This window comes from Acanthochromis polyacanthus, chromosome 15 (genome assembly GCF_021347895.1).
Source record: "Acanthochromis polyacanthus isolate Apoly-LR-REF ecotype Palm Island chromosome 15, KAUST_Apoly_ChrSc, whole genome shotgun sequence".
Lineage (NCBI taxonomy): Eukaryota > Metazoa > Chordata > Actinopteri > Pomacentridae > Acanthochromis > Acanthochromis polyacanthus.
Window position 1 is genome coordinate 944,361 of NC_067127.1, and position 25,597 is coordinate 969,957.

The window sequence follows — 25,597 nt, forward strand, 5'->3', positions numbered from 1 at the left end:
GCAGGGGCAAAATTTCGGCCCGGGAGAATTAGTACTATAGCGGTCCACAGACCCCTCCAGCCACATGTACCGATAGCTCAACAGCTTGAGCCTCCGCCTTTGGTGCGGTGGTTGTGAGTTTGAGCCCAGCTTGTGGCATTTTGTCGCCGTTCTTCGACATTTTCTCAAAGTGCTGTGGTCTCCATCCCCCCCTCCACTTTTAAAAACAAACGGACGCCCTTGTCTATGTGAAATGAACAAACTGAGGAAACATGTCTTTTGATATTTTGGCACCAGGACAACCTTAACACCCCCCAAGACAACATGGTTGCTATGTCCACATGCAGAGTACGGTGCAATTGTGACTGTGATCATGCAACTATGACCTCTGACCTCCGTGAAGGCCAGAAGCGGCCCGAGAGCCCACAAGACCCAGGCGAGCCGGCAGTGATCCCAGAGCAGAGACCCGAGCCACCAAACCACGAGGACGACCACGGATCGGCCCGCAAGGGGGCAGAGGGAGAACCCAGCCAGGACCCCCAGCATCCAGCGGGGCCGGGCCAAAACCGGTGGCCGCCGAGCCCACACAGCCCAGGACCCCAGGCCCCAGGCATCCAAGAGGCAACCCCTGTCCCCCCAGGCAGAGGGCCAACATCACCAGGGGAACCGGCCACCCCAGACGGCCACCCTGCACGGGCCGGCTCCTCCGCCACAGCCAAAGATCCAGGGCACTCCCCCCACCCCCAGGGGTGAGGGTGAGCAAAGGGGGCGAGAGGTCCGGGGATGAGGTCTGTAGGGAGGGGGGCCAGAGGACGAGCCGCCGAGGGTCACGGGCACCCCCAAGCCGGGAGCAGCCGCCCCCATGAACAGGGCCCACCGCCCCCCCTCCCACACACAGACACGCAGACACACAGACACATACACCCCACCCCCCACCCCTGCACCCCAGATCCCTGGGCAGCGGCCAGGCACCGACCCTGACCTGCAGCAGCATATCTGGGCCAACCAGGCCCCCCAGCAAGGTCGACCCCCCACCCCCGAGGGAGGGGGCAACCCCCAGACACCCGGACCCAGGGCCCCGCACCCGGCCCAGGGCCGGCAGCCACCGGCCCAGGCCCCCCCGGCAACCCAACCCCATCGCCGCCAGAGAGCCCCAACCGCTGCCCCCACCACGACCCCAGACCAGACCAAGCACGGAGCCGCCCCCCCAGCGCGGGAGCCCAGATCCCCACTCCAAGACAGCACCAAGCACCCGCAGTCTCCAGGCCCCCCGCACCGACATCCGACCGCCAAGGTGGCGAGGCCCCAGTTCACCCCTTACATTAGGTGATGGAACTGATTGCTTCACGTTCTGAGATTTGTCTGGATTCTCTGTTCTGCAGTGATAACGGGAAAATTTTCTTTTAAAATTACCTGAAAAACATGTCCTTGTTGACAGGAAGATCTAATATTTTGTCAGACACAAATGACTTGCTTAAGTTTTTCTAAGAGATTTAAAAATGCCTAAGCATCAAACAGACTTTAAGTCAAATCAACATGTTCTTTCTAATAACAGGTTTGTGCTTGAGCTTTTAGATTACACTGAAATTCTTGTTGTAGATTTTGGCGCTTTTTAAAAGGCTTTCCCACTGTTTTGTTCTGGGAATACATTTATTAATATGCTTCTATTAAGATTTAAGATCCTTACTCGGGACCTTATGACAATAGCCCATAGGGGAAAAATTAAAAAGGTAATGATCAACATTGAAAAAGCAACTTTGTGCTAAAAAAATTCTATGTAAAAGGCATCTTAAAAGAGCATCTCCTATTTCAGTGATAGAAGTACTGCACAGATATTGACCAAACTGTCAAAAATGAACACTGTTTCAGGACGTTATTCCTCACATTGTGATTTCATCAGTACCTCAGATTTTTCCTGATCTGACCCTCAGAAAACCTACCCAGGAATTAGTCTGATCCTTAGACCCTGCGAGCGTTTACAACCCTATTTTCATTCCAGATCTGGACTAGATACAGTACCTAACCTCTATTCTTATTGTTCTTTTTGTTTTGGTCTGGAACAGATGCACAATACATTTCACTGTGCAATTATACTATGTATAATTGTGTTTGTGATAAATAAAGGAATTCAGTAAAAAAAAAAAAATCTTCTTGTTTTTGTTTGAAGTCAAAGCCAACTGCTATTAAAGAAAATCTACGCTGTTCTAGTCTTTCTTTTCCTTATTATAACTGAGTTATTTTCTTTGGTCAGTTCATGAAGCAGCGCCTGCTCCTGATGAAGGCAGCCAATCAACTCCGAGGTCATCTCTTCCTCTTTCCTAATTGGCTGACGGCAGGAGGAAGAGGATGTCGGGACAGCAAAGATGTCCGCGCTCATTTGAAAACCTGTTGTAGCCAAATCCACAGTTTTGGCTCCAGAAACAAGCAGTTTTTATGTTGGAACAAGCGGCGACGTTGTGCTCAAGCCAGACTCACAGGAAGGAAAGACGAGGACTCCGCGACAAGAGCCAGACCATTCCTTATTAGCAGGTTAGTGGCTAAAAGTCTGCCTGGAAATCCAAAGCTAGCTGAAGCTAACATTAGCTTAGCGTGCTAATGGAAGCGGCGAAAACAACGGCGCTCTACGGCGGTTTAGCCTTAGCATGCTAACGCCGGATAGCGCTTTCCAGCTAGCCTCTGAATCCCAGCTAACTGTCAACATGTTTATTTGTGTAACTGGCAGCATCTTGTTGGCTGTCGAGCACCAGGGTTTTTGTTTAACGATGTAACTGAGGTGAAAGCTTCCAGCTAACTTGTAGCATGTCGCGACTGCTAGAATGAACAGCATCATAAAAGGAGGAATAAATCTATTAAAAAATAGTTTTGGAGAACTTGTATGCCGCACTATGCCATGCTGTGATGGATAGACCTATAGCTACTGTAGCTTAAAGGTCCGGCTTGGGACTGTTTCACCCAAGCTAACTTCGTGAAATACTGAAATTCAACCACCACTTCTGAATAATCTGCTCATAATCAAATATACATAGTGAAAATATGTAGACCCTGACGTAATATACACGTTTATCTTGAAGTACAACTCGATATGCCAGTACCATAGCTTGACAACAGCTGTACAACCATAGAAATCATATCTATAATCATATCTATGTGTACTCCTCTTTGCCTCTGACACAGCCATCTTTCTCTGTCTTCAGTCACCACACTGTGGTTGTGAGCCATGTTTAATCTGCAGCATTATCTGTTTACATATCACAATGACAGCATAATCAGCGCTGAGGGAGAAGTGTTGAGAACTTCTGTTTAACTTAAACTTATGCAAAACATAACTCAACAAAAAAGGCATTACAATTTTCAATTTTGCTGCATTTTTGTATTGGTTCTAAATATTGATATATAGCCTTGGCTCTAGATTGTTTTATGGGATAAAAAGTCCTCTCTGTTTTGTCGGAGCTCTCAAAGTTATTTTGTCTACACGAACAACAATTTGCATCTCTGAGAGAACATTTTATACTCGTCACTGACGAGTGAATGCACAGAGGTTTCTTGATTGTTTGTAAACGTTCATCTATCTTCCTTTGTCCCAGAAATAATGCTGATATCTGGAACTCATGTCGGAAGTCGTGTATGAAGAGACAGCCACGATGATCGCCGCAGGGGAATTGCAGTCGTTTGTCCCGTTCGGCCGCGAACACTGCAAGAACCATCCAAATGCCTTCAACCTGCAGCTCAGAGAGCTCCAGCCCGCCTCCGAGCTCTGGTCGTCAGACGGTGCCGCTGGCCTGGTGGGGTCCCTGCAGGAAGTCAGCCTGCAGGAGAGGGAGAGGGTGAGACGGCATGGATTTATCTAGATTATACATACCTGTTCTAATAGTCTGGATCAGGAGAGTCAAACTCATCTTAGTTCAAGACATTCAGCCCAGTTTGATCTCAAGTGGGCTGGACCAGTTAAATCAGAGCGTAGTAACCCAAAAACAACCACAGTTTTTTCCTTTGTTTTAGAGCAAAAAAGTGACATAGCTTCTTCATAATTTATTGCAGGTTTAATTGTAAAGCTTTGACAGACTTTATGACTGTACTGTTAAACAGAGACAGAAAGCAACAAATAGAGACTTTTCTGTGAATGCAGACTTTGAAATAAAAGATATTATTTCTTGCATTAATGTAAATTTTTAGAGAACGCTACTTATGCGACATGCATACATTCTGAAAATGTTCACATTGAAGGAATTCTTTTCTTTTTAACACATCACGAACAACCTGAGATTTCTGAAAACAATTAAATTCAATTTCAACCCTTAGTTTAGCATTTACACATTACAATTTACAGATCAGAAAGTGTCTGCGAAGGCACAAAACATTTAGTCATCTGGAACTGAACAATGTAGTATTAAACTTTATGATCAAAACAACAAAAGTCAGACAAAAAACAACAGAAACAAGGCAAAATATTTTTTTTAAAATGACAAAAACGAGAAACAAAATGACAAAAAAATAGACAAGTGGTGCCAGCAAGACCAAAAGGAAACATGAAACAACACAAACAAGAAACAAAACGACAAAAACATGAGACAAGCAACAAATGTTAGACAAGAAAAGACAATAAACAGCAAAAACAACACAAAATATTACAAAATGAGACAGAGAATGACAAAAGAACAAAGAACAATCTAGTATTTTACTTTCTGATCCAAACAACTTGTCATGGTCTAGAAATGATTTAAATTTATAGTTTTACTAATTTACAATCTGCAGTTAATGTCTTCTCTGGAGTTTTTACACTTTGAGGACCGGATTGGACCCTCTGGAGGACCACTTTTGGACCACGGGCCTCATGTTGGACACCCCTGGTTTAGATAAACAAACAGTTCTGTTTGCAGACCACTAAAGAGCATCACAACATGATATTAAATGTAGCTAAAATTTGATCTAAACTGACAAGTAAAAAAGTCATGATAGTACTGTATAATGTGCAACTCAGCACAGTTTGTATTTTTGTTTTGGTCCTTGTCGAGCTAACGATTGTGTTCTGATTGGCAGGAATGCTGGCAGCTTAGGAAGGGCTGCATGGGGGTCAAAGAAGAAGATATGGAGTTTGAAGAAGAACTCTATGCAGCAGGAAATGTGGTTGTCTGGAGCCAGGGCAGCCGGACACAAGCCTCCAGCGTATATAAGGCCTTCACCGTCGACAGCCCAGTGCAGCAGGTCACTCACCGAATACTGTGTTTTGTTATTTTTTACAAATATGAGATGCCATGCTGATTTCTGCCAGGAAAGTAGTTTTACTTTGTTTGCTGTAATCACTGGGAAATTTACATGACAGTTAAGGTGTCAGTCACATTTTATTCACCTTCTTCAGTGAGACAAAAGCCTTTATGATAAAGAAAGTGAGAAATACAGGTTTGACTATGAGTAAAGGATGTTTTTGGGATGGATGTCTTAACCCTCCTGTAGTCCTCATTTACAGGCACCAAAAAATATTGTTTTCTTGCCTGAAAAAAATCCAAAAATTCTGGTAAAATATTCCCCAATTTCTGAAAATTTGCAAAACCTTCAGGAAGAAAATTCCAGTAATTCCTTTAAATTTTCCCAGAAAAGGAAAATCCCCCAAATTTGGCAAGAAAATTCTTGTAAATATTTTTTAAAAAATGAGTAAAAATCTTCCCAAAAAAATCATAGAAATATCTAAAGTGATTCCATATATATCAGTAAAACTTCTGTTTTCTTTAAGAACATGCACATAAAAATCAACCAAAATCCAGTGAATTTTGCTGGATTTTTGTTGATTTTTATGTGAATGTTCTTAAAGAAACTTTTTTTCCACCAAAAAATGTTCAAAGATTTCCCAAAAATGTTGAAAATGTGGAAATCAGAAGTTTTACTGTGAAAATGTATTTTTTTCACATTTTCAAACTTGAAAACGGGTCGATTTTGACCCGCAGGACGACACGAGGGTTAATCCATTAAAAGCAGCCTTTTGCAGGCACAGCTGTCAGTATTTTTGTTTTCCAAGAGTTGACACTGATCTGCCTTATCCACAGGCTCTGTGGTGTAACTTTGCTGTGCCTCACAACAAGACAGACGGTACAGTATCATTGAAGACAATTCCTTCTTTCATTTCTTTTTAGAGCAGTCTCTTTTTTGTTGACCTGTTGAATTTCATAAGGAAAAAAATAGTCCCATCTTTAATGTTGTTCTGCAGAGGAAGAAGTGGAGCACACCGTCTGTATCGTTCAGAGTAGCTGCGTGAACGTTCACACCGTAACCGGGAAGGATTTCATCTCACCGCTGCCCTTTCAGGTGAGCAAGAGAGAGACACTGCTGGGAAACCTGTATGTCCACAGGAACAGACTGGTCAGCACATCTGCCTGCCAGAAAGCTGACTGAAAGCTAGGCTTGGGCCGTATCCAAACTTTGATACCGTCAAACTTCCTTCACATATTACCAGGGTATAAGGTATTATGTATATTAGGTATATTATATTTGTGTTCTTTTTTTTGACACCAAGTCACTCCGTGCAGGATCTGACCCCCCCCCCCCCATATTAGATGTATACATTTAATTGCATGTATTAGACATTTTGGCTTCTGTTTGTGTCCGTACTGAACTGAAATGAGTCTGTACGCTGGTTTAGATGTTTACATGTCCCTCCAGTTTCTACAGTTTAATAGATGCTTTTATTCAAAGTGATGTACATCTGAGAGTGGATACAACACGAACAAGGATCTAGTCAGGGGAAAACCACCTGGATAAGAGGAGAAGGATGTCCCTCATTTCTGTCCTGTTTTGTTTCTTCCAGGTTTCAGATGTCTGGGCGACCAAGTTTGGACTTTTATTGGAACGGAAAAATACAGCAAACGACGCACAGCTCAGCCCTCCCGGGTACTCACAAATCCTGCACACTCTGATGTTCATGCACAAACTCAAGGCAAAGAGCAACACATGTACTTTTATTAGTCAGAAATATGAAAGCTCAAAACCAAATGCAACGAACACTCCAAGCAAAAACTGATGCACTTTCACAAAAGCGTTCTGTGTGGCAGGTTAGTGTTGGATTGAGCTCCTTCTCTTTGCAGGGAACCTTTGCCCACAGTGTTCAGCATGCTGCATCCACTGGATGAGATCGCACCAGTAGTGTGTAAACCTGCAGGTAGAACACACACATGCATCTCTTGTCTCTCTTTTTTTAATCAGCAGTCCCTGTCATTTTTACCTAAATATGTGCAAACGTGTGCAGGCCTGTTTGACGGCTCCCGTGTGCAGTACGTGTCGGACTCCACCATGAAGGTCGTGTTCACCTGCTGCCAGCCCTCTATTCTTGTATCATACGACACAGTGCAGGGGATACACTCCGTCTGGGCGCTACGCAAAGTCACGCATGATGTAAGTGATCACACATACACAAATGTATGATGGTGAGAACAGCACAGGGGATTGTGGGAAGTCCTCTCCCAGACCTGGACTCAGTATAGACGGGCTGGGTCCAGAGGAAGGCCGACGTATCGCTGCCGGCCCCACCCACCCAGGAAATGGACGGTTTGTTCTGCTTCTATGAATGAATGGACTTGCTCTTATATAGCGCTTTACTACTCATCAGAGTACTCAAAGTGCTTATACCACAATTGCTTCCATTCAACCATACGCTCACACATTCTCACTCTGGGGCGGATGGAAGCGTGGCTGCCAATCCACGCCTACGGCCCCTCCGACCACCACCAACATTCACACGCATTCATACACCAGTGAAGAGCACTGGAGGCAAGGTGGGTTAAGTGTCTTGCCCAAGGACACAACAGCACATGACTAGGCGAGAGCAGGAATAGAACCGCCGACCCTTCGATCATTGGACGACCCGCTCTACCACCTGATCCACAGCCGCCCCTTGCTTCTCTAAGGCAAACGATTCAGGAGCATAAAAACTCTGACCTCCAGACAGAGAAAACGTTTTTATCCCAGAGCGGTCCATCCATTTCCCTCCTACACACACAACAGACTCACTGTGCAATAAAGAACCGAGTCTTGCATCCTACTGCTGATGTGCACTGACTCTGTTTACATATTTATGTTTTTGAGGATTAAAAAACATCCATCCATCCATCCATTCTCTATACACCGCTTTATCCTCACTAGGGTCATGGGGGGTGCTGGAGTCTATCCCAGCTGACTCTGGTGAAGGCAGGGGACACCCTGGACAGGTCACCAGTCTGTCACAGGGCTACATATACAGACACACAATCACACTCACATTCACACCTACAGACAATTTAGAGTAACCAATTAACCTCAGCATGTTTTTGGACTGTGGGAGGAAGCCGGAGTACCCGGAGAAAACCCACGCATGCACAGGGAGAACATGCAAACTCCATGCAGAAAGATCCCAGGCCGGGATTTGAACCGGGATCTTCTTGCTGCAAGGCGAATGTGCTAACCACTACTGCAATGTACAGCCCGATTAAAAAAAAACACAAAGTTATTTTATTTGTATATAATGTGCCATTTTCTGTTTTTATAGCTGGGAGTCACCAATCCTAATTTTGCTGTCTGGAAGCACAATGACACTAAAGATTCCTGACTGTTGATGCAGAGACACCTGTGACTTCCCTAACCTGTACCCTCTGACCTCCACCAGGAGCGCTCTACAGTCCTGCGCTGTCCTGCAGAGCCAGCAGGCACGCCGTTGGGTCTGATGGCTTCGGGCTTCCTCACCTCTCATTTGCGTAACATCTCCCGTCTTGACTCCCCTGGTGGCAGCGGGGCTTCTGGTCCTGGAAGCGGAACGAGGTACTGAAGAAGGAGAAAGTGCTGCCTGCACATAGAGCTTTAAGTAGTTAATTAACTGATCATTTGGCAGACAGAAAGCGTCTTGATTACAGCCACTAGATGTAAAGATGTGTTGCTTTAAGGGCAGTTTGTTCATTTAGCATGGGTCACATTTCACCTCATGTCGGACACAGAGTCCAGGAGCCCAGATGTTCTACCATGCACCCCCCCTCCACAACACATTTTTTCCACCTTTATGATGTCCTAAATGAGACTTGGAGTGGTAGCAGTGAAATAGCTCATTCACACTATAATTTTTTAGGCTATTTTTACTTTTCCAGGAAATGTGATTTTTTTTTTTCCATTAATTTTTCCGTTCTTTTTTTTACTGAAAATTGCCATAGCTGTTGTGGCCATTTCACTCATGGCAATCATATCATGTTGTACATCATTTAACAGCTTGGAGTCTCTACTTTACAGATATAATCAGCTTGGTCTTCTGTTTTCATTACAATAGAAATCACATATGATACAATGACAACGTGTCTCAGGGTTAACATTTTCCTGGACATTTTTAATGTATATATATTTATGTCACCCACATAGCTGCCATCACATGAACCAAAGCTTATTTGATTCCAACCAGGGTTTGTGGTGTTTATTGTAGAAAATCCTTTGCCAGACCCCAGCCGGTCTGTGCGTCTTTTATTTCTGATTGTGTTGCTCTGTGATGACTGCTGCTGCTGCACCGTGTTTCATCTCATTCAGGAGTTCCTACACTAATGTTAAACATTTTCCTCCTCTAGTTGTTCTGTTGGTCCCAGCTCTCCTCTCCACTACAGCGCTCTCCACAGTCATCAGAGCAGGATCATGACGTCCTCACCAGGATTACACTCCCGAGTTCATTCGCCGAGTATATCCAACATGGCCGCCCTCAGGTGAGTGTAACTTCCCATTTTCTAAAAGAAATCGTTTGAGTAGGTGACTCCAGAGGACAGGTGCAGACTAAATGAAGCCTTTACAGACACACCTTGCGCACTGGTGGCCAAACACTGTGTTTTCTCTGCCTCTTTTCTCCTCCTCTCTTTCCTCCCAGTCGTGCCCACTCTCCAGGCATGGCAGCTCCGTCCTTTTCGGGGGCGGCTCGTTTCAACACGTCTTTCCACAGCCCGTCGTCCAGAGGACACCACGGCTCTTTGCTGTGCCCCAACAGCCCCGTCAACGAGACGACGCTGGTGCCGGAGATGGAGCCCATCCTGCCCGACCTGTGCATGGAGCAGCTGTGGAGTGAGACGGTGACCGCCGGCTGTGACAGGTGATTCCCAGCCCTGGAAACAAACTCAGTCTGATTAATTTGCAGACGAGTGTTCAGTGAATGAGTGAATTCAGATGGCTGTGTGTGGTCTTAAGGTGGTAGTCTACTCTAATTTATTAAACAACTTATTTTGTTATAATTTCTAAACAATGCAACCAATCAACACAAAACTTGGCACAAAGAAAGATAGGTTTAGTAGAAGCATTTTACATTTAGCTAAAGTCTGCCACATTTTATCGTTTCCATAGCAACAGATTTGGTGAGATACAAAAAATCTTGTGGAACAAATACTTCAGAAGGAAAACAGCTATAAGCACCAAATGTGGTGTGCTGACTCCTTATGTTATGTATGTTTTAAGTAGACAGATTTTCCTTTTTTTTTTTAAACTTGAATGATAACCATGAAAAGAGTCTTTTTTTTTTTCTATTTGAGTGGAAATATTAGATGAAGTAAAAATCTGTCTGGTTTAATTGTGAACTTTATCTTCTCGCTTTTGTTTGAAATTATAGATTTTTTTTTTTTGCCTGATATTTTAAGATGTGATTTTTATGTAAAGAAGAAGAATGTCTTTATACAGAGTACAACAAAATTGCTATCACACACTGATGGGGGAAGCTGCCATGCAAGGCGCTAACCACAGCTCATCAGGAGCAATTAGGGGTTCGGTGTCTTGCTCCTGACTCCTCGACATGAGCACTCCAGGTCAGGGATCGAACCGGCGATCCTCTGTTTACAAGACGGCCGCTCTACCCATTGAGCCGTGCCGCCATTGTTGGCTGGTTTCCCTCTTGTATGTCATTGCTGTTTGCGGTTCTGGTTTAGTAACTGCTGCTTTTTTACATTAATCTTGCAGGGAGATGAGCAGCCAGGCGTCTAAAGTGTTCCTGACCTCTGACCTCTGTGAGAACCGCTACCTCTGCTTCCTGGTGGAGTCTCACCAACAGCTCAGGTACACAAAATTACTTATATATATATACAGACACGATCATAAATATAATATAAGGCAGTTTGACAGACATGCTGATTAGTCATATACACTACTGTTAAAAAGTTTGGGGTCACCCAGACACTTTTATCCATGTTCTAACATAACTGAACAAGGGTTTTCTAACCATCAATGAGCCTTTCAGCACCATTAGCTAACACAATGTAGCATTAGAACACAGGAGTGATGGTTGCTGGAAATGTTCCTCTGTACCCCTATGGAGATATTCCATTAAACATTTCCAGATAGAATAGTCATTTACCACATTAACAACGTCTACACTGGATTTATCATTCATTTAATGTTATCTTCATTGAAAAAAAGACAATTCTAAGTGACCCTAGACTTTCTGTATTTTCTTTCTCTCTAACTTGTCTTCCTTCCTCTTCATCACTTCTTCTCCACCTGATTTATTGGTGATGTGCATTTACAAGCTGACGTTTGTGTTTTTATTTTCACAGATGTGTGAAGTTTATTGAGAGCAATGACATGTCTCAGCTCATCTTCCCTTCTGTCACAACTATCCCCGCCAAAGATGCAGAACCTCTGCAGGTGCATTACAGCATTTAGACTTTTTTTTTTTTTTAGAAATCACAGGGTTTTGTAGTTGTCAGATCAGGAATTATTTAAAAAAAGATGAAATTTTGCAGTATGCCAGTGAAAATTCCTAAATGAAATGACCTTTTTGCCCCTCAGAACATCGATGCCATGCTGGTTCTGGAGGCCTGTGGCAGTCTGGTTCTTTACACAGGAATCACCAGGGTAAGCTCAGACCCAGATCAGCCCATCACTGCATTTTCACATGTTGTCAGAATATATAACAGTTAACTGATGTTTCTGGTTGTGGAAGCGTCTTTGCTGGCTGAGTAGGTCCTCTGTTCCTCCAGGTCAGTAAAGTGTTCGTTCCCGGCCTCCTGTCCAACACCTTCAGTCTGACCAACCACCTGCCTCACCTCAGCAAGCCGGCGGACAACATCAGCACGCCAACTAACGCCGGCAGCAGGCACCTCCAAAGGCTGGATGAGGTTGTAAACAGCATGTTATCATTTATGTGCTCATCAGTTTTCCTCCTTGCTGCCATTTAATAATGTCATAACCGTCTGAGAAGCAGTTTCCACTCTGCAAGATAATAAAGGTTCATTTCATTTCCGGTTTTAAGTTTATTGTTTTTGCTGCTTAAATGAAATCAGAAAATAATCTCAAACACGTTACAGATTGTATTTCTGTTTTATACTTACCCGTGTTTTGTCCTTCAGGACGTCATGCCTTCACCGGTGTCAGAGCTGAGAGGTCCAAACATTAAACATCATGAAGCTTCGTTTTTGGAAGATTACAGCTTTCAACAAGCCACGCCTTACATTCAGGCTCTGCGAGATCCTGTCTGCAACCGGGTCACTCTGGTAGGTTTGAGTGTGTTTTCAGGAAGACACGCTAAGTTTTAGGACGTAAAACCTCAGCCCTGTTCACACGGATTAGTCTTACCCGGGGGTCTCAGGGTGTTTGTATTCCTGTCGAAAGATAGAACTAGAGAAATGTTTCTTAGCACATGCCATCCATCTCAATGTCCTCCCAAATTTCCCTCTTCCTGTTGATCTGATTTTTCTGTGAATGCTCCATCGGCCTACTCCTGCATTTACAAATAAAATACTGTCAGCAATTTCCACCACAGTCTCCAGAATTCAACGGGGAAAGAGTTAGAGAAAGGACAAAATACCCCCTGATCACTGACATCTGGGTTCACACAGGACAGTGAAATATAGTAGGTAGTTTGCGGTGGAATTTTTTTTTTAACCAATTACTGATATGGAGCATTCACACGTAATGAAGATCACAGACGTCCTCCACTATTATCACAGACCACCGCTGGTCCTGAGGTAGTACTGATCCCGTGTGAATAGTACATGAGACGTTGGTTCATTTACATCTCGGACCGTGAACTGACTCCTCGCTCGGTTGAGATTTCTTCGGATTTCGTTGTGACTGAACTGGAAAATCCAGATGATATTTCACCAAAGCAGCAGACTGCAGCTGCACTTCTGATCACTTACAGAAACCAAAACAGTGAGCATCTCTTTGAATGTGTTGATTGTGATTCTAATTAAGTGTGTGACCTAAAACCCAGCTGTTTGTTTCTGCCTGTGTGGGTTCGTGCTGTCAGACTGCATACAGACGGTCTCTACATCCCTGCAGCGTACACTCAGACACACACCGGCATGAAGTTATTGTTCCTCTGTTCCACGGCGACAGAAGTCATCCTCACAGTGCCTGCAGGCTGCTGCTCTTTTTGCTCTGTTTGTTGAATTTCTATTTCTGCCCCTGACCTTCTGATCTGAACACTAATTGCTGCTAATGCTGTTTTTCTTTTTTTTCTTTTCTTTTTTTTTTCCAGCTAAATTCAGTTTGCTGCTGAGCTGATGGTTGATTCTCTCCTCAGGGCTTCTCTCTCTCTGAAATGATAACAAAAACAGAAACCAGCATTACAGTAACAGAGGTTTTGGTCCGTTATTCATTCATGACCACTCTTCAAAATGATAAATAATCTGCTACTGTACAATTTTAAACCTCTTCTAAGAAATCTGAGCTGTTAGCTGTTCAGTTGGTTTTCTAGGCTGTGATAGCTGCTGCTGTTCTGTAATTTTGGAATCATTTTAAGGTAGTTTTCAGACTGGAAATGTCTTTGAAATTTGGACGTGATATTTTGCTATGGGAAGGTAGCTTTTTGTCCTCAATGTGCATTTATTGTCAAATTAAAAGTGTTAAAGGTATGCTGCAATTAAGTTTGTAGACTGAATAACTCAGATTTTAGATGCAGTATTCTTTCTTTGCCAGGCCTGTAGTAGGTCTGTGCAAAAACATTGTTCAGTGTTGTGATGATCATTAGACTTAATTATTACTTAAAACAATAAGTAAACATTAGTTATTAGCCAAGCGGTTCCTATTTTTATGCTTCAGTAATAACTGCAAAAATGGACCCCAAACATGACAGAGTCTGTTCCACTGAATAGACGTTTAAGTAACGGTTATTTAAAGAATGCATTAACCCTCCTTTTGTCTTCATTTACAGCCACTAAAAAAATATTGTTTCCTTGTCTGAAAAAAATCCAAAAATTCTGCAAAAAAATCCCCCAAATTTCTGAAAATTTGCAAAACCTTCAGTAAGAAGATAATTCCTTAAATTTTATTTAACAAAAAAAATCCCCCACATTCAGCAAGAAAATGATTGTAAATATTTTCCAAAAAATTAGTAAAAATCTTCCAAAAAATCCTAAAAATATCTAAAGTGGTTACATATACATCAGTAAAGCTTCTAATATTTTCTTTAAGAACATTCACAAAAAAATCAACCAAAATCCAGTGAAATTCACTGGAAAGATACTCAGGAAGACCAATAAACAGCAAGAACCAGAAAGAAAAATGACCAGAGATGCAAAAAGTAGAGAAATACTAAGATTTGAACAAAATATAACATTCAAGACACAGAACTGATACAGATCCAATAACAAAAACACCAAAAATGCCATGTCACATTAAAGAGAAAGAACAGGTAGAATAAAAGAAAATAGGACAAACAAAACAAGCATAAAATTATACAACAAGTAATAATAATAACTAGCAATAACAAAAACAGCGATAATGACAATAATAATAATAATAATGATGAGTAACTAAAATCAATAGCTAAAGAAATGAATAAAAAATGAGTAAGAGAGAATAAAATAGATGACATCATATAAAATCATGTCTATAAAAGCAAGTTTTACGAACTTGTATATTATATGTAAATAAGCACTCAAAGCTTTGTGGGCAGGTTTCCAGAACAGCTTCTGATCATTTCTAGTACGGGAACGATAAAGATATAGATTGTCTGTACGAGGAGAAACTTCCAGTCATGTCGCACTTCTGGTGGACACTCTGTCAGTAAACTCCTGCTGTGAGACAACTGATTGGGCCGAAGCTTCCATGTTTAATCTGATGCAGGGATCAGCAGCTCAAGTTTCCAGCTGTGTGACTCAGTGCTGTTTACTCTTGTGTGTCTGGCATACTTGGAAGCAGTGAATCCCCGCACACAGAAATGTATTTTTCAGTCAATTCCAGCCGTTTTCAGTACAAAAAATCGCTAATATTCTATTTGTAAATAAAAAAAATTACGAAAAATACGGGGAATATTGGACGGGCATCGCGAGGTGCATTTCCTTGAAAAGGACCGATTCGGGGATTTTATACCGACTTCAGGACATGTTTTGGACAAAATAGTTTACTGGCTTGTGTCATCTGATGTAAAAGGTTGGATTGTGGCCGTTTTTTGTGGAATCTTTTTTTGTGTGTAATAATAAACCCGGAAATGTGAGTCGCGCTGTGTGCGTTGAAGCCGTGTATAGAGAACGGATGGATGAATATTTGTTTTTGTCGGACAAATGTGTTTTTCTCACCCGCTGTGGTAATCGCATCTGAAAGTGGTTTATACCGGCAGATTCATGAGAATCTAAGCTTTCCATAGGTGTATAGTGTTTGTATAAGCGCGTTTGCGGCCGTCGGACATTCTTGAAATTCCTATGCAAATTAGTAGGTGTACCGCCGGCGGTACACTGAAGCTTAAAGGTTTAATCTGGTCTTTTGTCGGCCCTTACGGAAGCCGAAGAGTCTTTTCACATGTCACAGATAATGAAATGAGGACGGGTGAATTCCATTTAACTGCTTCACTTTTATGGAGTAAGATTACTGTCAAAAGTATTCATCCACAATTCTAACCATTCGTATTCGTAATGTTAAACATTTGTATGTTAATAAAAAACTTGTACATAAAATTCTGCTCTCATATGCATGAGTTTGATAAATTAAGGGTTAGGATTGTTTTTACGAGTATGAACCTAAAAGTTGTGAGTGCAACTCTAATTTCTACGACTACGAAGTCTTCCCTGTGAGGACGAATTCAAGTTTATGGGTACGAGTAGAAAAATACTGGAATGACGTCACATAGGTCACAGGGGAAGGTAATCGAACACAGACTGCTCCAAACGCGCATGCGCCATTTATAAAGAGTAGACGCCGGGTGGACCCGGTGGACCTACCGGGGCAGGTGACGCCTCACAGGTCAAGTACATAACACATCCAACTTCTTGTAATTTATTTATTTCATGAAACTGTACTGTTTTAATTGATATACAGTTTATGGACGAAAGACGGTACTGCTTAGCTTGCACGCTAACGAGCCGGGCCGGTGACACATTAGCCTTCTAATGCAAGGAGGCTAATGAGGAGGCTAAGGAGGCTTAATAACAAAACAAACATAATTTGAGATTATGAATCGTGGCAATTGGCGTATGAATCAGCCCATTGCACAGCATAAATTGCTGTAAATTAAGTCCAGTTTTAGTTCTTTGCAAACTCAGACACGTGCATTAGTTTAGTTTACAATGAATCTGGCGGAGTTCGGTAAAGTTGGAAAGATATTCACAGATTCGGACTTCCGGCATCAATAACTCATGAGATATATGTTGTCAAAACATGAACGATGCCTCTTTCAAATCGTTGTAAGGTAGACAATGTGCTACAAGGCCAATTTTATCAAAAGTCGCTGTATTTCAAGCTACAGAAATAACATTGGCGTCTATGAGCAGCCGGCGGTGCAACGAGTGAACAGGGACCGTCTGCAAATAGCAAAACCGCTGCAACAGCGAAAAGAGACACTACATATATATTCAATAACTTCACTGTAGAGCCACCAAAATCACTGGAGCCATGAATGGGCTCTTGCTGGTCAAACTACAACTCTTGCTTTGGCGCTAAATTAAAAATCTGAATTTTAAGGAATTTTTATGTTTTGTATGATTATTTTATGAGTATTAAAATGGCACTTTTCTTCATGTATGTGATATATTTTATATAACACACAGGAAAAATGGCATAAGGGCATAGTGTACTTGTTGTGACCTGTGCTGGTCAGACCGTCAGGTTTATTACCTCCAAGTATTGTCTGTACAGTCCTTAACTAGAAAAATATTACTCTCAATTTAACATTATGGTATAAATGAATCAATTGACACTGAAACTTTGCAATAAAGTGTCTTATCGTCTTTCTTCTCAATCATCAGTACTTGAGGTGACAGTCTAAACAGTTTGTTTGGTATATTGGTGTTATCTGATACTCTCTTTGGTAAGGATTGTAAATTCCATTACTATACAGAATTATGTGTTTGGACAAACAAGTACATTATGCCCTTATGCCATTTTTCCAGTGTGTTATATAAAATATACCACATACATGAAGAAAAGTGCCATTTTAATACTCATAAAATAATCATACAAAACATAAAAATTCCTTAAAATTCAGATTTTTAATTTAGCACCAAACAAAGAGTTGTAGTATGACCAGCAGGAGACAATTGATGGCTCCAGTGATTTTGGTGATTGTACAGTGTGTAAGAGTGAAGTTATTGAATTTTAATACTCATAAAATGATAATTATAAAAAATACAAATTCCTTAAAATTCAGATTTTTCATTTAGCGCCAAAGCAAGAGTTGTAGTATGACCAGCAGGAGACAATTGATGGCTCCAGTGATTTTGGTGACTGTACAGTGTATAAGTGAAGTTACTGAATTTTAATACTCATAAAATAATCATAAAAAATCCTTAAAATTCAATTTTTCATTTAGCACCAAACAAAGAGTTGTAGTATGACCAGCCACAGCCGATTCATGGCTCCAGTGATTTTAGTGGCTCTACAGGGTACAAGAGTAAAGTTATTGAATAAATGTGCAATGTCTCTTTTCGCTGTTGCAGCGGTTTTGCTATTTGCAGACGGTCCCTGTTCACTCGTTGCACCGCTGGCTGCTCATAGACGCCAATGTTATTTCTGTAGCTTGAAAGACAGCGACTTTTGATAAAATTGGCCTTGTAGCACATTGTCTACCTTACAACGATTTGAAAGAGGCATCGTTCATGTTTTGACAACATATATCTCATGAGTTATTGATGCCGGAAGTCCGAATCTGTGAATATCTTTCCAACTTTACCGAACTCCGCCAGATTCATTGTAAACTAAACTAATGCACGTGTCTGAGTTTGCAAAGAACTAAAACTGGACTTAATTTACAGCAATTTATGCTGTACAATGGGCTGATTCATACGCCAATTGCCACGATTCATAATCTCAAATTATGTTTGTTTTGTTATTAAGCCTCCTTAGCCTCCTCATTAGCCTCCTTGCATTAGAAGGCTAATGTGTCACCGGCCCGGCTCGTTAGCGTGCAAGCTAAGCAGTACCGTCTTTCGTCCATAAACTGTATATCAATTAAAACAGTACAGTTTCATGAAATAAATAAATTACAAGAAGTTGGATGTGTTATGTACTTGACCTGTGAGGCGTCACCTGCCCCGGTAGGTCCACCGGGTCCACCCGGCGTCTACTCTTTATAAATGGCGCATGCGCGTTTGGAGCAGTCTGTGTTCGATTACCTTCCCCTGTGACCTATGTGACGTCATTCCAGTATTTTTCTACTCGTACCCATAAACTTGAATTCGTCCTCACAGGGAAGACTTCGTAGTCGTAGAAATTAGAGTTGCACTCACAACTTTTAGGTTCATACTCGTAAAAACAATCCTAACCCTTAATTTATCAAACTCATGCATATGAGAGCAGAATTTTGTGTACACATTTTTTATTAACATACAAATGTTTAACATTACGAATACGAATGGTTAGAATCGTGGATGAATACTTTTGACAGTAATCTTATTCCATACACTTTCAGGGTTGTTATGTCTCGCTGTCATGACTTACTGGGACATCTGAGCGGAACGAAATGGTGCCAGACTCAGTTTGCGGTGACAAACAGCTGATCGGTTGCGTTGCTCTGCAGTGAAATTGAACTGAAAGTGTAAAAAAAATTAATTTGTGTCCAACGTGTCTCTTTATTCTAGGAGCTAAGCAGCGGCACAATGCTGAGGATCTCTGTTCCTGAGATCGCCACGTCAGAGCTGGGTGAGACACACACACATAAAACACACGCACACACACACACACACACCACACAAATACACCAAAACACAAGATAAAATATAAACAATACAAACATGTTCTGTGTACAGATATATTTAAGACTCGGTTGCTGTTTTGGTTGGTAATGGTAGCTGTTGATGTGTATATTTTACGTGAAAACACACACACACACACAGTTGGCTGAGTCAGAGCAGTTAGGTCCCTAAAATTAGGTTTACGAGTCTCTCTGTGTTGTTGCACGGTGACGTATAATCTTGATGTATTGAGGATGCCATAACAAGACACACACACACACACACACACACACACACACACACACACACACACACACACACACACACAGTTATTATCACACTTATTCCAGCCTTTCTGAGGTTGGTTCTTGCTTTTAGTTGCTCAAACTGACCTACAGAGAAAAACAGAATACATGTACAGTTTTCAGGATAACACATCAGATTTGCAAAAGATAATTTCATACTGAAACAAAACTCCCACAACGTTCCCCCACATTTACCACTTCTATTAAATTATTAAGAAGTCACCTTCTTGATCACAAGGGCATTTCTCCAGACAGATGGATCATAAAGTCACTAAATACAGCCCATAATACTGCTTATGCCAGACCACTGAAGATTCCCCCTAATCACAGCTCATCTCCAGTCCTCTGTTAAACATCCGCTCACGTCATTTGGATGATAGAATGTTGTTGCTTTTAAACTGCCAACTGAATAAGGAAAGGATGGTTTTACCTGCCGACATGTTTGACTGCGTCTGCCGTCTTCTTCAGAGCGTCATCTAACGTGTGGCAGTACATAACATTTATTTATTTTAAAAGATGCCCTTTTGGCCTTTTTCAGCTTTATTGAGAGAGAATGGGGAGAAGAATGGTTGAGGCAGCAAAGGGCTGTGATCTGGATTTAAACTCATGACCACTGTCAGGAACTATATCGTCTGTTTACGAATCCCCCGCTCAGCCTGCTGAGCTACCGGGGCGCCCAGTACATAACATTTTGACATCGAACAGATAATTTCTGTTTGTGTTCTGCTGTAGAAAAGTTCATTCTCAGCTACGTGGAAAATGGACAGACTGACAGCGCAGCTACAAGGCCAGAGTATTTATTCCCACCGTGTTTTTATGTCTGAAAAACAAAAACTAGCAGATGACCGCGTACTTACATCATACATGAATTACACAGAGGCTAGATTGTATTTTCTGGCCAATTAAAGTGGAGGTCAGCTGGTTTCTCTTCTGTTGTTTACCGCTAATGTCAGCCTGGCTCTGTTCAGCTCCTGGCATCTGCTCTCACCCTGAAGCTTCCAGTTTCTTAACCTTCTCTGGCTTTTGCTGAAGCTATTTTTAAAGCCTTCAGCATCACTCAGGTGTGTGTAGAACTCTTTTTTTGTGTGTCTGGTCCATGCATTGCTCCCCATTATTTAGTAATCAATCGCACAGACGAGGCTTTCTTCCTCTAATGAAATGGCATTTATCCACCTCTTCCTTGACCTTTCCCACTCTGGATGTCCAATTAAGATATCCTGGTAACGCTGATTAGGAATCTGATTGGTCAGAGTCAGTGTTGGACACAGCAGCACTGATTACTGTTGTAGTGGTCGTTAATTTTTAATTTCCTTTTTTGTTTTCTGGTTAAAAAGTGTGGCAACAGGTTAGGGAGTTATTTTAAAATTCTATTCTCTAAAAATGAATAAAGTTTAATCCAAAGATTGAAGTGGACACAGAAAGTTTTGAAAAGCAGCTGTTCTCTTACGGCAGCGGTGTCAAGCTCATTTTAGTTCAGGATTTAAGAAAACTCCACCTGCACAGCCTGAACATCAATACTTAAAGTCACTACAAAGCTGGTTGTAAGTTCTTGTTCAGCCTTTTTGTTTCTGATGTGTATATCCCAAACGCTTCTCTTTTCAGTGGTTATTAGTTTATGTGATATTTGCTGTGCAGCTGTTCAGAGATTTAAAGTAAATAAGGTCAGGCACACACAAACCATTGGCGCTGTTTGCCTAATTCTAACTCCAAACCTAACCTTAAATCAAGCCTAGAAATGAATGATTTACACTTTGGGAACTTGGTTGGTAGTTCCACCGATATGTAATAAACATCTTTCCTCCAAAGTTAAACATATAGCTCATTAGCTCATAAATACTTACGCCGATAATTTCTCCTTTTACTGCAAAAGATAAGACAAAAGAAGATTGTAGTGAAATGTCTGCTTTTTAAATGAATTCAAGGTGTTACATATTTGACTTTTAGCTGTTATGTCTCTTAATATTCCATCTTAAATCTCTTTTTTCTCCCTCCTGTGTTTCAGTGAGGAAGTGCCTTCAGGCGATTCGTTTCATCCTGCCCAAGGAAGCTGCCATGAAGGTCTGTGGAAGTGATGCTAGTCTGAGTTAATTCTGAAAGACGCTGCATAAACAGACGTCACCAGGCTGCTTGTTTACATCCTTAGACAACTGCTAACACCCTGGCGTTGTGCTGTATATTGGTAATCACTGCGTTGTGCTGTATATTGGATAATCACTGCGTTGTGCTGTATATTGGGTAATTACTGCGTTGTGCTGTATATTGGATAATCACTGCGTTGTGCTGTATATTGGTAATCACTGCGTTGTGCTGTATATTGGATAATCACTGCGTTGTGCTGTATATTGGTAATCACTGCGTTGTGCTGTATATTGGTAATCACTGCGTTGTGCTGTATATTGGTAATCACTGCGTTGTGCTGTATATTGGGTAATCACTGCGTTGTGCTGTATATTGGTAATCACTGCGTTGTGCTGTATATTGGGTAATCACTGCGTTGTGCTGTATATTGGTAATCACTGCGTTGTGCTGTATATTGGGTAATCACTGCGTTGTGCTGTATATTGGGTAATCACTGCGTTGTGCTGTATATTGGGTAATCACTGCCTTGTGCTGTATATTGGGTAATCACTGCGTTGTGCTGTATATTGGATAATCACTGCGTTGTGCTGTATATTGGGTAATCACTGCGTTGTGCTGTATATTGGTAATCACTGCGTTGTGCTGTATATTGGTAATCACTGCGTTGTGCTGTATATGGGTAATCACTGCGTTGTGCTGTATATTGGGTAATCACTGCGTTGTGCTGTATATTGGTAATCACTGCGTTGTGCTGTATATTGGGTAATCACTGCGTTGTGCTGTATATTGGGTAATCACTGCGTTGTGCTGTAATCACTGCGTTGTGCTGTATATTGGTAATCACTGCGTTGTGCTGTATATTGGGTAATCACTGCGTTGTGCTGTATATTGGGTAATCACTGCGTTGTGCTGTATATTGGGTAATCACTGCGTTGTGCTGTATATTGGTAATCACTGCGTTGTGCTGTATATTGGTAATCACTGCGTTGTGCTGTATATTGGTAATCACTGCGTTGTGCTGTATATGGGTAATCACTGCGTTGTGCTGTATATTGGGTAATCACTGCGTTGTGCTGTATATTGGGTAATCACTGCGTTGTGCTGTATATTGGGTTATCACTGCGTTGTGCTGTATATTGGTAATCACTGCGTTGTGCTGTATATTGGGTAATCACTGCGTTGTGCTGTATATTAGGTAATCACTGCGTTGTGCTGTATATTGGTAATCACTGCGTTGTGCTGTATATTGGTAATCACTGCGTTGTGCTGTATATTGGGTAATCACTGCGTTGTGCTGTATATTGGTAATCACTGCGTTGTGCTGTATATTGGTAATCACTGCGTTGTGCTGTATATTGGTAATCACTGCGTTGTGCTGTATATTGGTAATCACTGCGTTGTGCTGTATATTGGGTAATCACTGCGTTGTGCTGTATATTGGGTAATCACTGCGTTGTGCTGTATATTGGTAATCACTGCGTTGTGCTGTATATTGGTAATCACTGCGTTGTGCTGTATATTGGGTAATCACTGCGTTGTGCTGTATATTAGGTAATCACTGCGTTGTGCTGTATATTGGTAATCACTGCGTTGTGCTGTATATTGGGTAATCACTGCGTTGTGCTGTATATTGGGTAATCACTGCGTTGTGCTGTATATTGGTAATCACTGCGTTGTGCTGTATATTGGTAATCACTGCGTTGTGCTGTATATTGGTAATCACTGCGTTGTGCTGTATATTGGTAATCACTGCGTTGTGCTGTATATTGGGTAATCACTGCGTTGTGCTGTATATTGGGTAATCACTGCGTTGTGCTGTATATTGGGTAATCACTGCGTTGTGCTGTATATTGGGTAATCACTGCGTTGTGCTGTATATTGGGTAATCACTGCGTTGTGCTGTATATTGGGTAATCACTGCGTTGTGCTGTATATTGGTTATCACTGCGTTGTGCTGTATATTGGTAATCACTGCGTTGTGCTGTGTATTGGGTAATCACTGCGTTGTGCTGTATATTAGGTAATCACTGCGTTGTGCTGTATATTAGATAATCACTGCGTTGTGCTGTATATTAGGTAATCACTGCGTTGTGCTGTATATTGGTAATCACTGCGTTGTGCTGTATATTGGTAATCACTGCGTTGTGCTGTATATTGGGTAATCACTGCGTTGTGCTGTATATTGGGTAATCACTGCGTTGTGCTGTATATTGGGTAATCACTGCGTTGTGCTGTATATTGGGTAATCACTGCGTTGTGCTGTATATTGGGTAATCACTGCGTTGTGCTGTATATTGGTAATCACTGCGTTGTGCTGTATATTGGGTAATCACTGCGTTGTGCTGTATATTGGTAATCACTGCGTTGTGCTGTATATTGGGTAATCACTGCGTTGTGCTGTATATTGGGTAATCACTGCGTTGTGCTGTATATTGGGTAATCACTGCGTTGTGCTGTATATTGGTAATCACTGCGTTGTGCTGTATATTGGTAATCACTGCGTTGTGCTGTATATTGGTAATCACTGCGTTGTGCTGTATATTGGTAATCACTGCGTTGTGCTGTATATTAGGTAATCACTGCGTTGTGCTGTATATTGGGTAATCACTGCGTTGTGCTGTATATTGGTAATCACTGCGTTGTGCTGTATATTGGGTAATCACTGCGTTGTGCTGTATATTGGGTAATCACTGCGTTGTGCTGTATATTGGTAATCACTGCGTTGTGCTGTATATTGGTAATCACTGCGTTGTGCTGTATATTGGGTAATCACTGCGTTGTGCTGTATATTGGTAATCACTGCGTTGTGCTGTATATTGGTAATCACTGCGTTGTGCTGTATATTGGTAATCACTGCGTTGTGCTGTATATTGGTAATCACTGCGTTGTGCTGTATATTGGTAATCACTGCGTTGTGCTGTATATTGGTAATCACTGCGTTGTGCTGTATATTGGGTAATCACTGCGTTGTGCTGTATATTGGGTAATCACTGCGTTGTGCTGTATATTGGTAATCACTGCGTTGTGCTGTATATTGGGTAATCACTGCGTTGTGCTGTATATTGGGTAATCACTGCGTTGTGCTGTATATTGGGTAATCACTGCGTTGTGCTGTATATTGGGTAATCACTGCGTTGTGCTGTATATTGGATAATCACTGCGTTGTGCTGTATATTGGGTAATCACTGCGTTGTGCTGTATATTGGTAATCACTGCGTTGTGCTGTATATTGGTAATCACTGCGTTGTGCTGTATATTGGTAATCACTGCGTTGTGCTGTATATTGGTAATCACTGCGTTGTGCTGTATATTGGTAATCACTGCGTTGTGCTGTATATTGGTAATCACTGCGTTGTGCTGTATATTGGTAATCACTGCGTTGTGCTGTATATTGGGTAATCACTGCGTTGTGCTGTATATTGGTAATCACTGCGTTGTGCTGTATATTGGTAATCACTGCGTTGTGCTGTATATTGGTAATCACTGCGTTGTGCTGTATATTGGGTAATCACTGCGTTGTGCTGTATATTGGGTAATCACTGCGTTGTGCTGTATATTGGTAATCACTGCGTTGTGCTGTATATTGGGTAATCACTGCGTTGTGCTGTATATTGGGTAATCACTGCGTTGTGCTGTATATTGGTAATCACTGCGTTGTGCTGTATATTGGTAATCACTGCGTTGTTGCTGTATATTGGGTAATCACTGCGTTGTGCTGTATATTGGGTAATCACTGCGTTGTGCTGTATATTGGTAATCACTGCGTTGTGCTGTATATTGGTAATCACTGCGTTGTGCTGTATATTGGGTAATCACTGCGTTGTGCTGTATATTGGTAATCACTGCGTTGTGCTGTATATTGGTAATTCACTGCGTTGTGGGTATGGTAATCACTGCGTTGTGCTGTATATTGGTAATCACTGCGTTGTGCTGTATATTGGTAATCACTGCGTTGTGCTGTATATTGGTAATCACTGCGTTGTGCTGTATATGGGTAATCACTGCGTTGTGCTGTATATTGGTAATCACTGCGTTGTGCTGTATATTGGTAATCACTGCGTTGTGCTGTATATTGGTAATCACTGCGTTGTGCTGTATATTGGTAATCACTGCGTTGTGCTGTATATGGGTAATCACTGCGTTGTGCTGTATATTGGTAAT

General features: G+C 41.8%; 1 protein-coding gene across 1 annotated transcript in view; it reads left to right on the forward strand.

Annotated features, from left to right (window-relative positions):
• Nucleotides 1–2,315: 2,315 nt before the first annotated feature.
• anapc1 (anaphase promoting complex subunit 1) overlaps nucleotides 2,316–25,597 on the forward strand; it is a 76,710-nt gene continuing 53,428 nt past the window's right edge. The window contains exons 1-18 of the mRNA XM_022189648.2: nucleotides 2,316–2,508; nucleotides 3,564–3,803; nucleotides 5,017–5,181; nucleotides 6,018–6,060; nucleotides 6,179–6,276; nucleotides 6,776–6,858; nucleotides 7,053–7,126; nucleotides 7,214–7,359; nucleotides 8,606–8,757; nucleotides 9,543–9,674; nucleotides 9,833–10,051; nucleotides 10,906–11,001; nucleotides 11,499–11,589; nucleotides 11,734–11,799; nucleotides 11,925–12,062; nucleotides 12,294–12,437; nucleotides 18,960–19,020; nucleotides 21,360–21,415. Of these exons, the coding sequence (XP_022045340.1) occupies nucleotides 3,588–3,803; nucleotides 5,017–5,181; nucleotides 6,018–6,060; nucleotides 6,179–6,276; nucleotides 6,776–6,858; nucleotides 7,053–7,126; nucleotides 7,214–7,359; nucleotides 8,606–8,757; nucleotides 9,543–9,674; nucleotides 9,833–10,051; nucleotides 10,906–11,001; nucleotides 11,499–11,589; nucleotides 11,734–11,799; nucleotides 11,925–12,062; nucleotides 12,294–12,437; nucleotides 18,960–19,020; nucleotides 21,360–21,415 (1,980 nt within the window). The 5' untranslated portion in view covers nucleotides 2,316–2,508; nucleotides 3,564–3,587. The remainder of the gene's footprint in view (nucleotides 2,509–3,563; nucleotides 3,804–5,016; nucleotides 5,182–6,017; nucleotides 6,061–6,178; nucleotides 6,277–6,775; nucleotides 6,859–7,052; nucleotides 7,127–7,213; nucleotides 7,360–8,605; nucleotides 8,758–9,542; nucleotides 9,675–9,832; nucleotides 10,052–10,905; nucleotides 11,002–11,498; nucleotides 11,590–11,733; nucleotides 11,800–11,924; nucleotides 12,063–12,293; nucleotides 12,438–18,959; nucleotides 19,021–21,359; nucleotides 21,416–25,597) is intronic.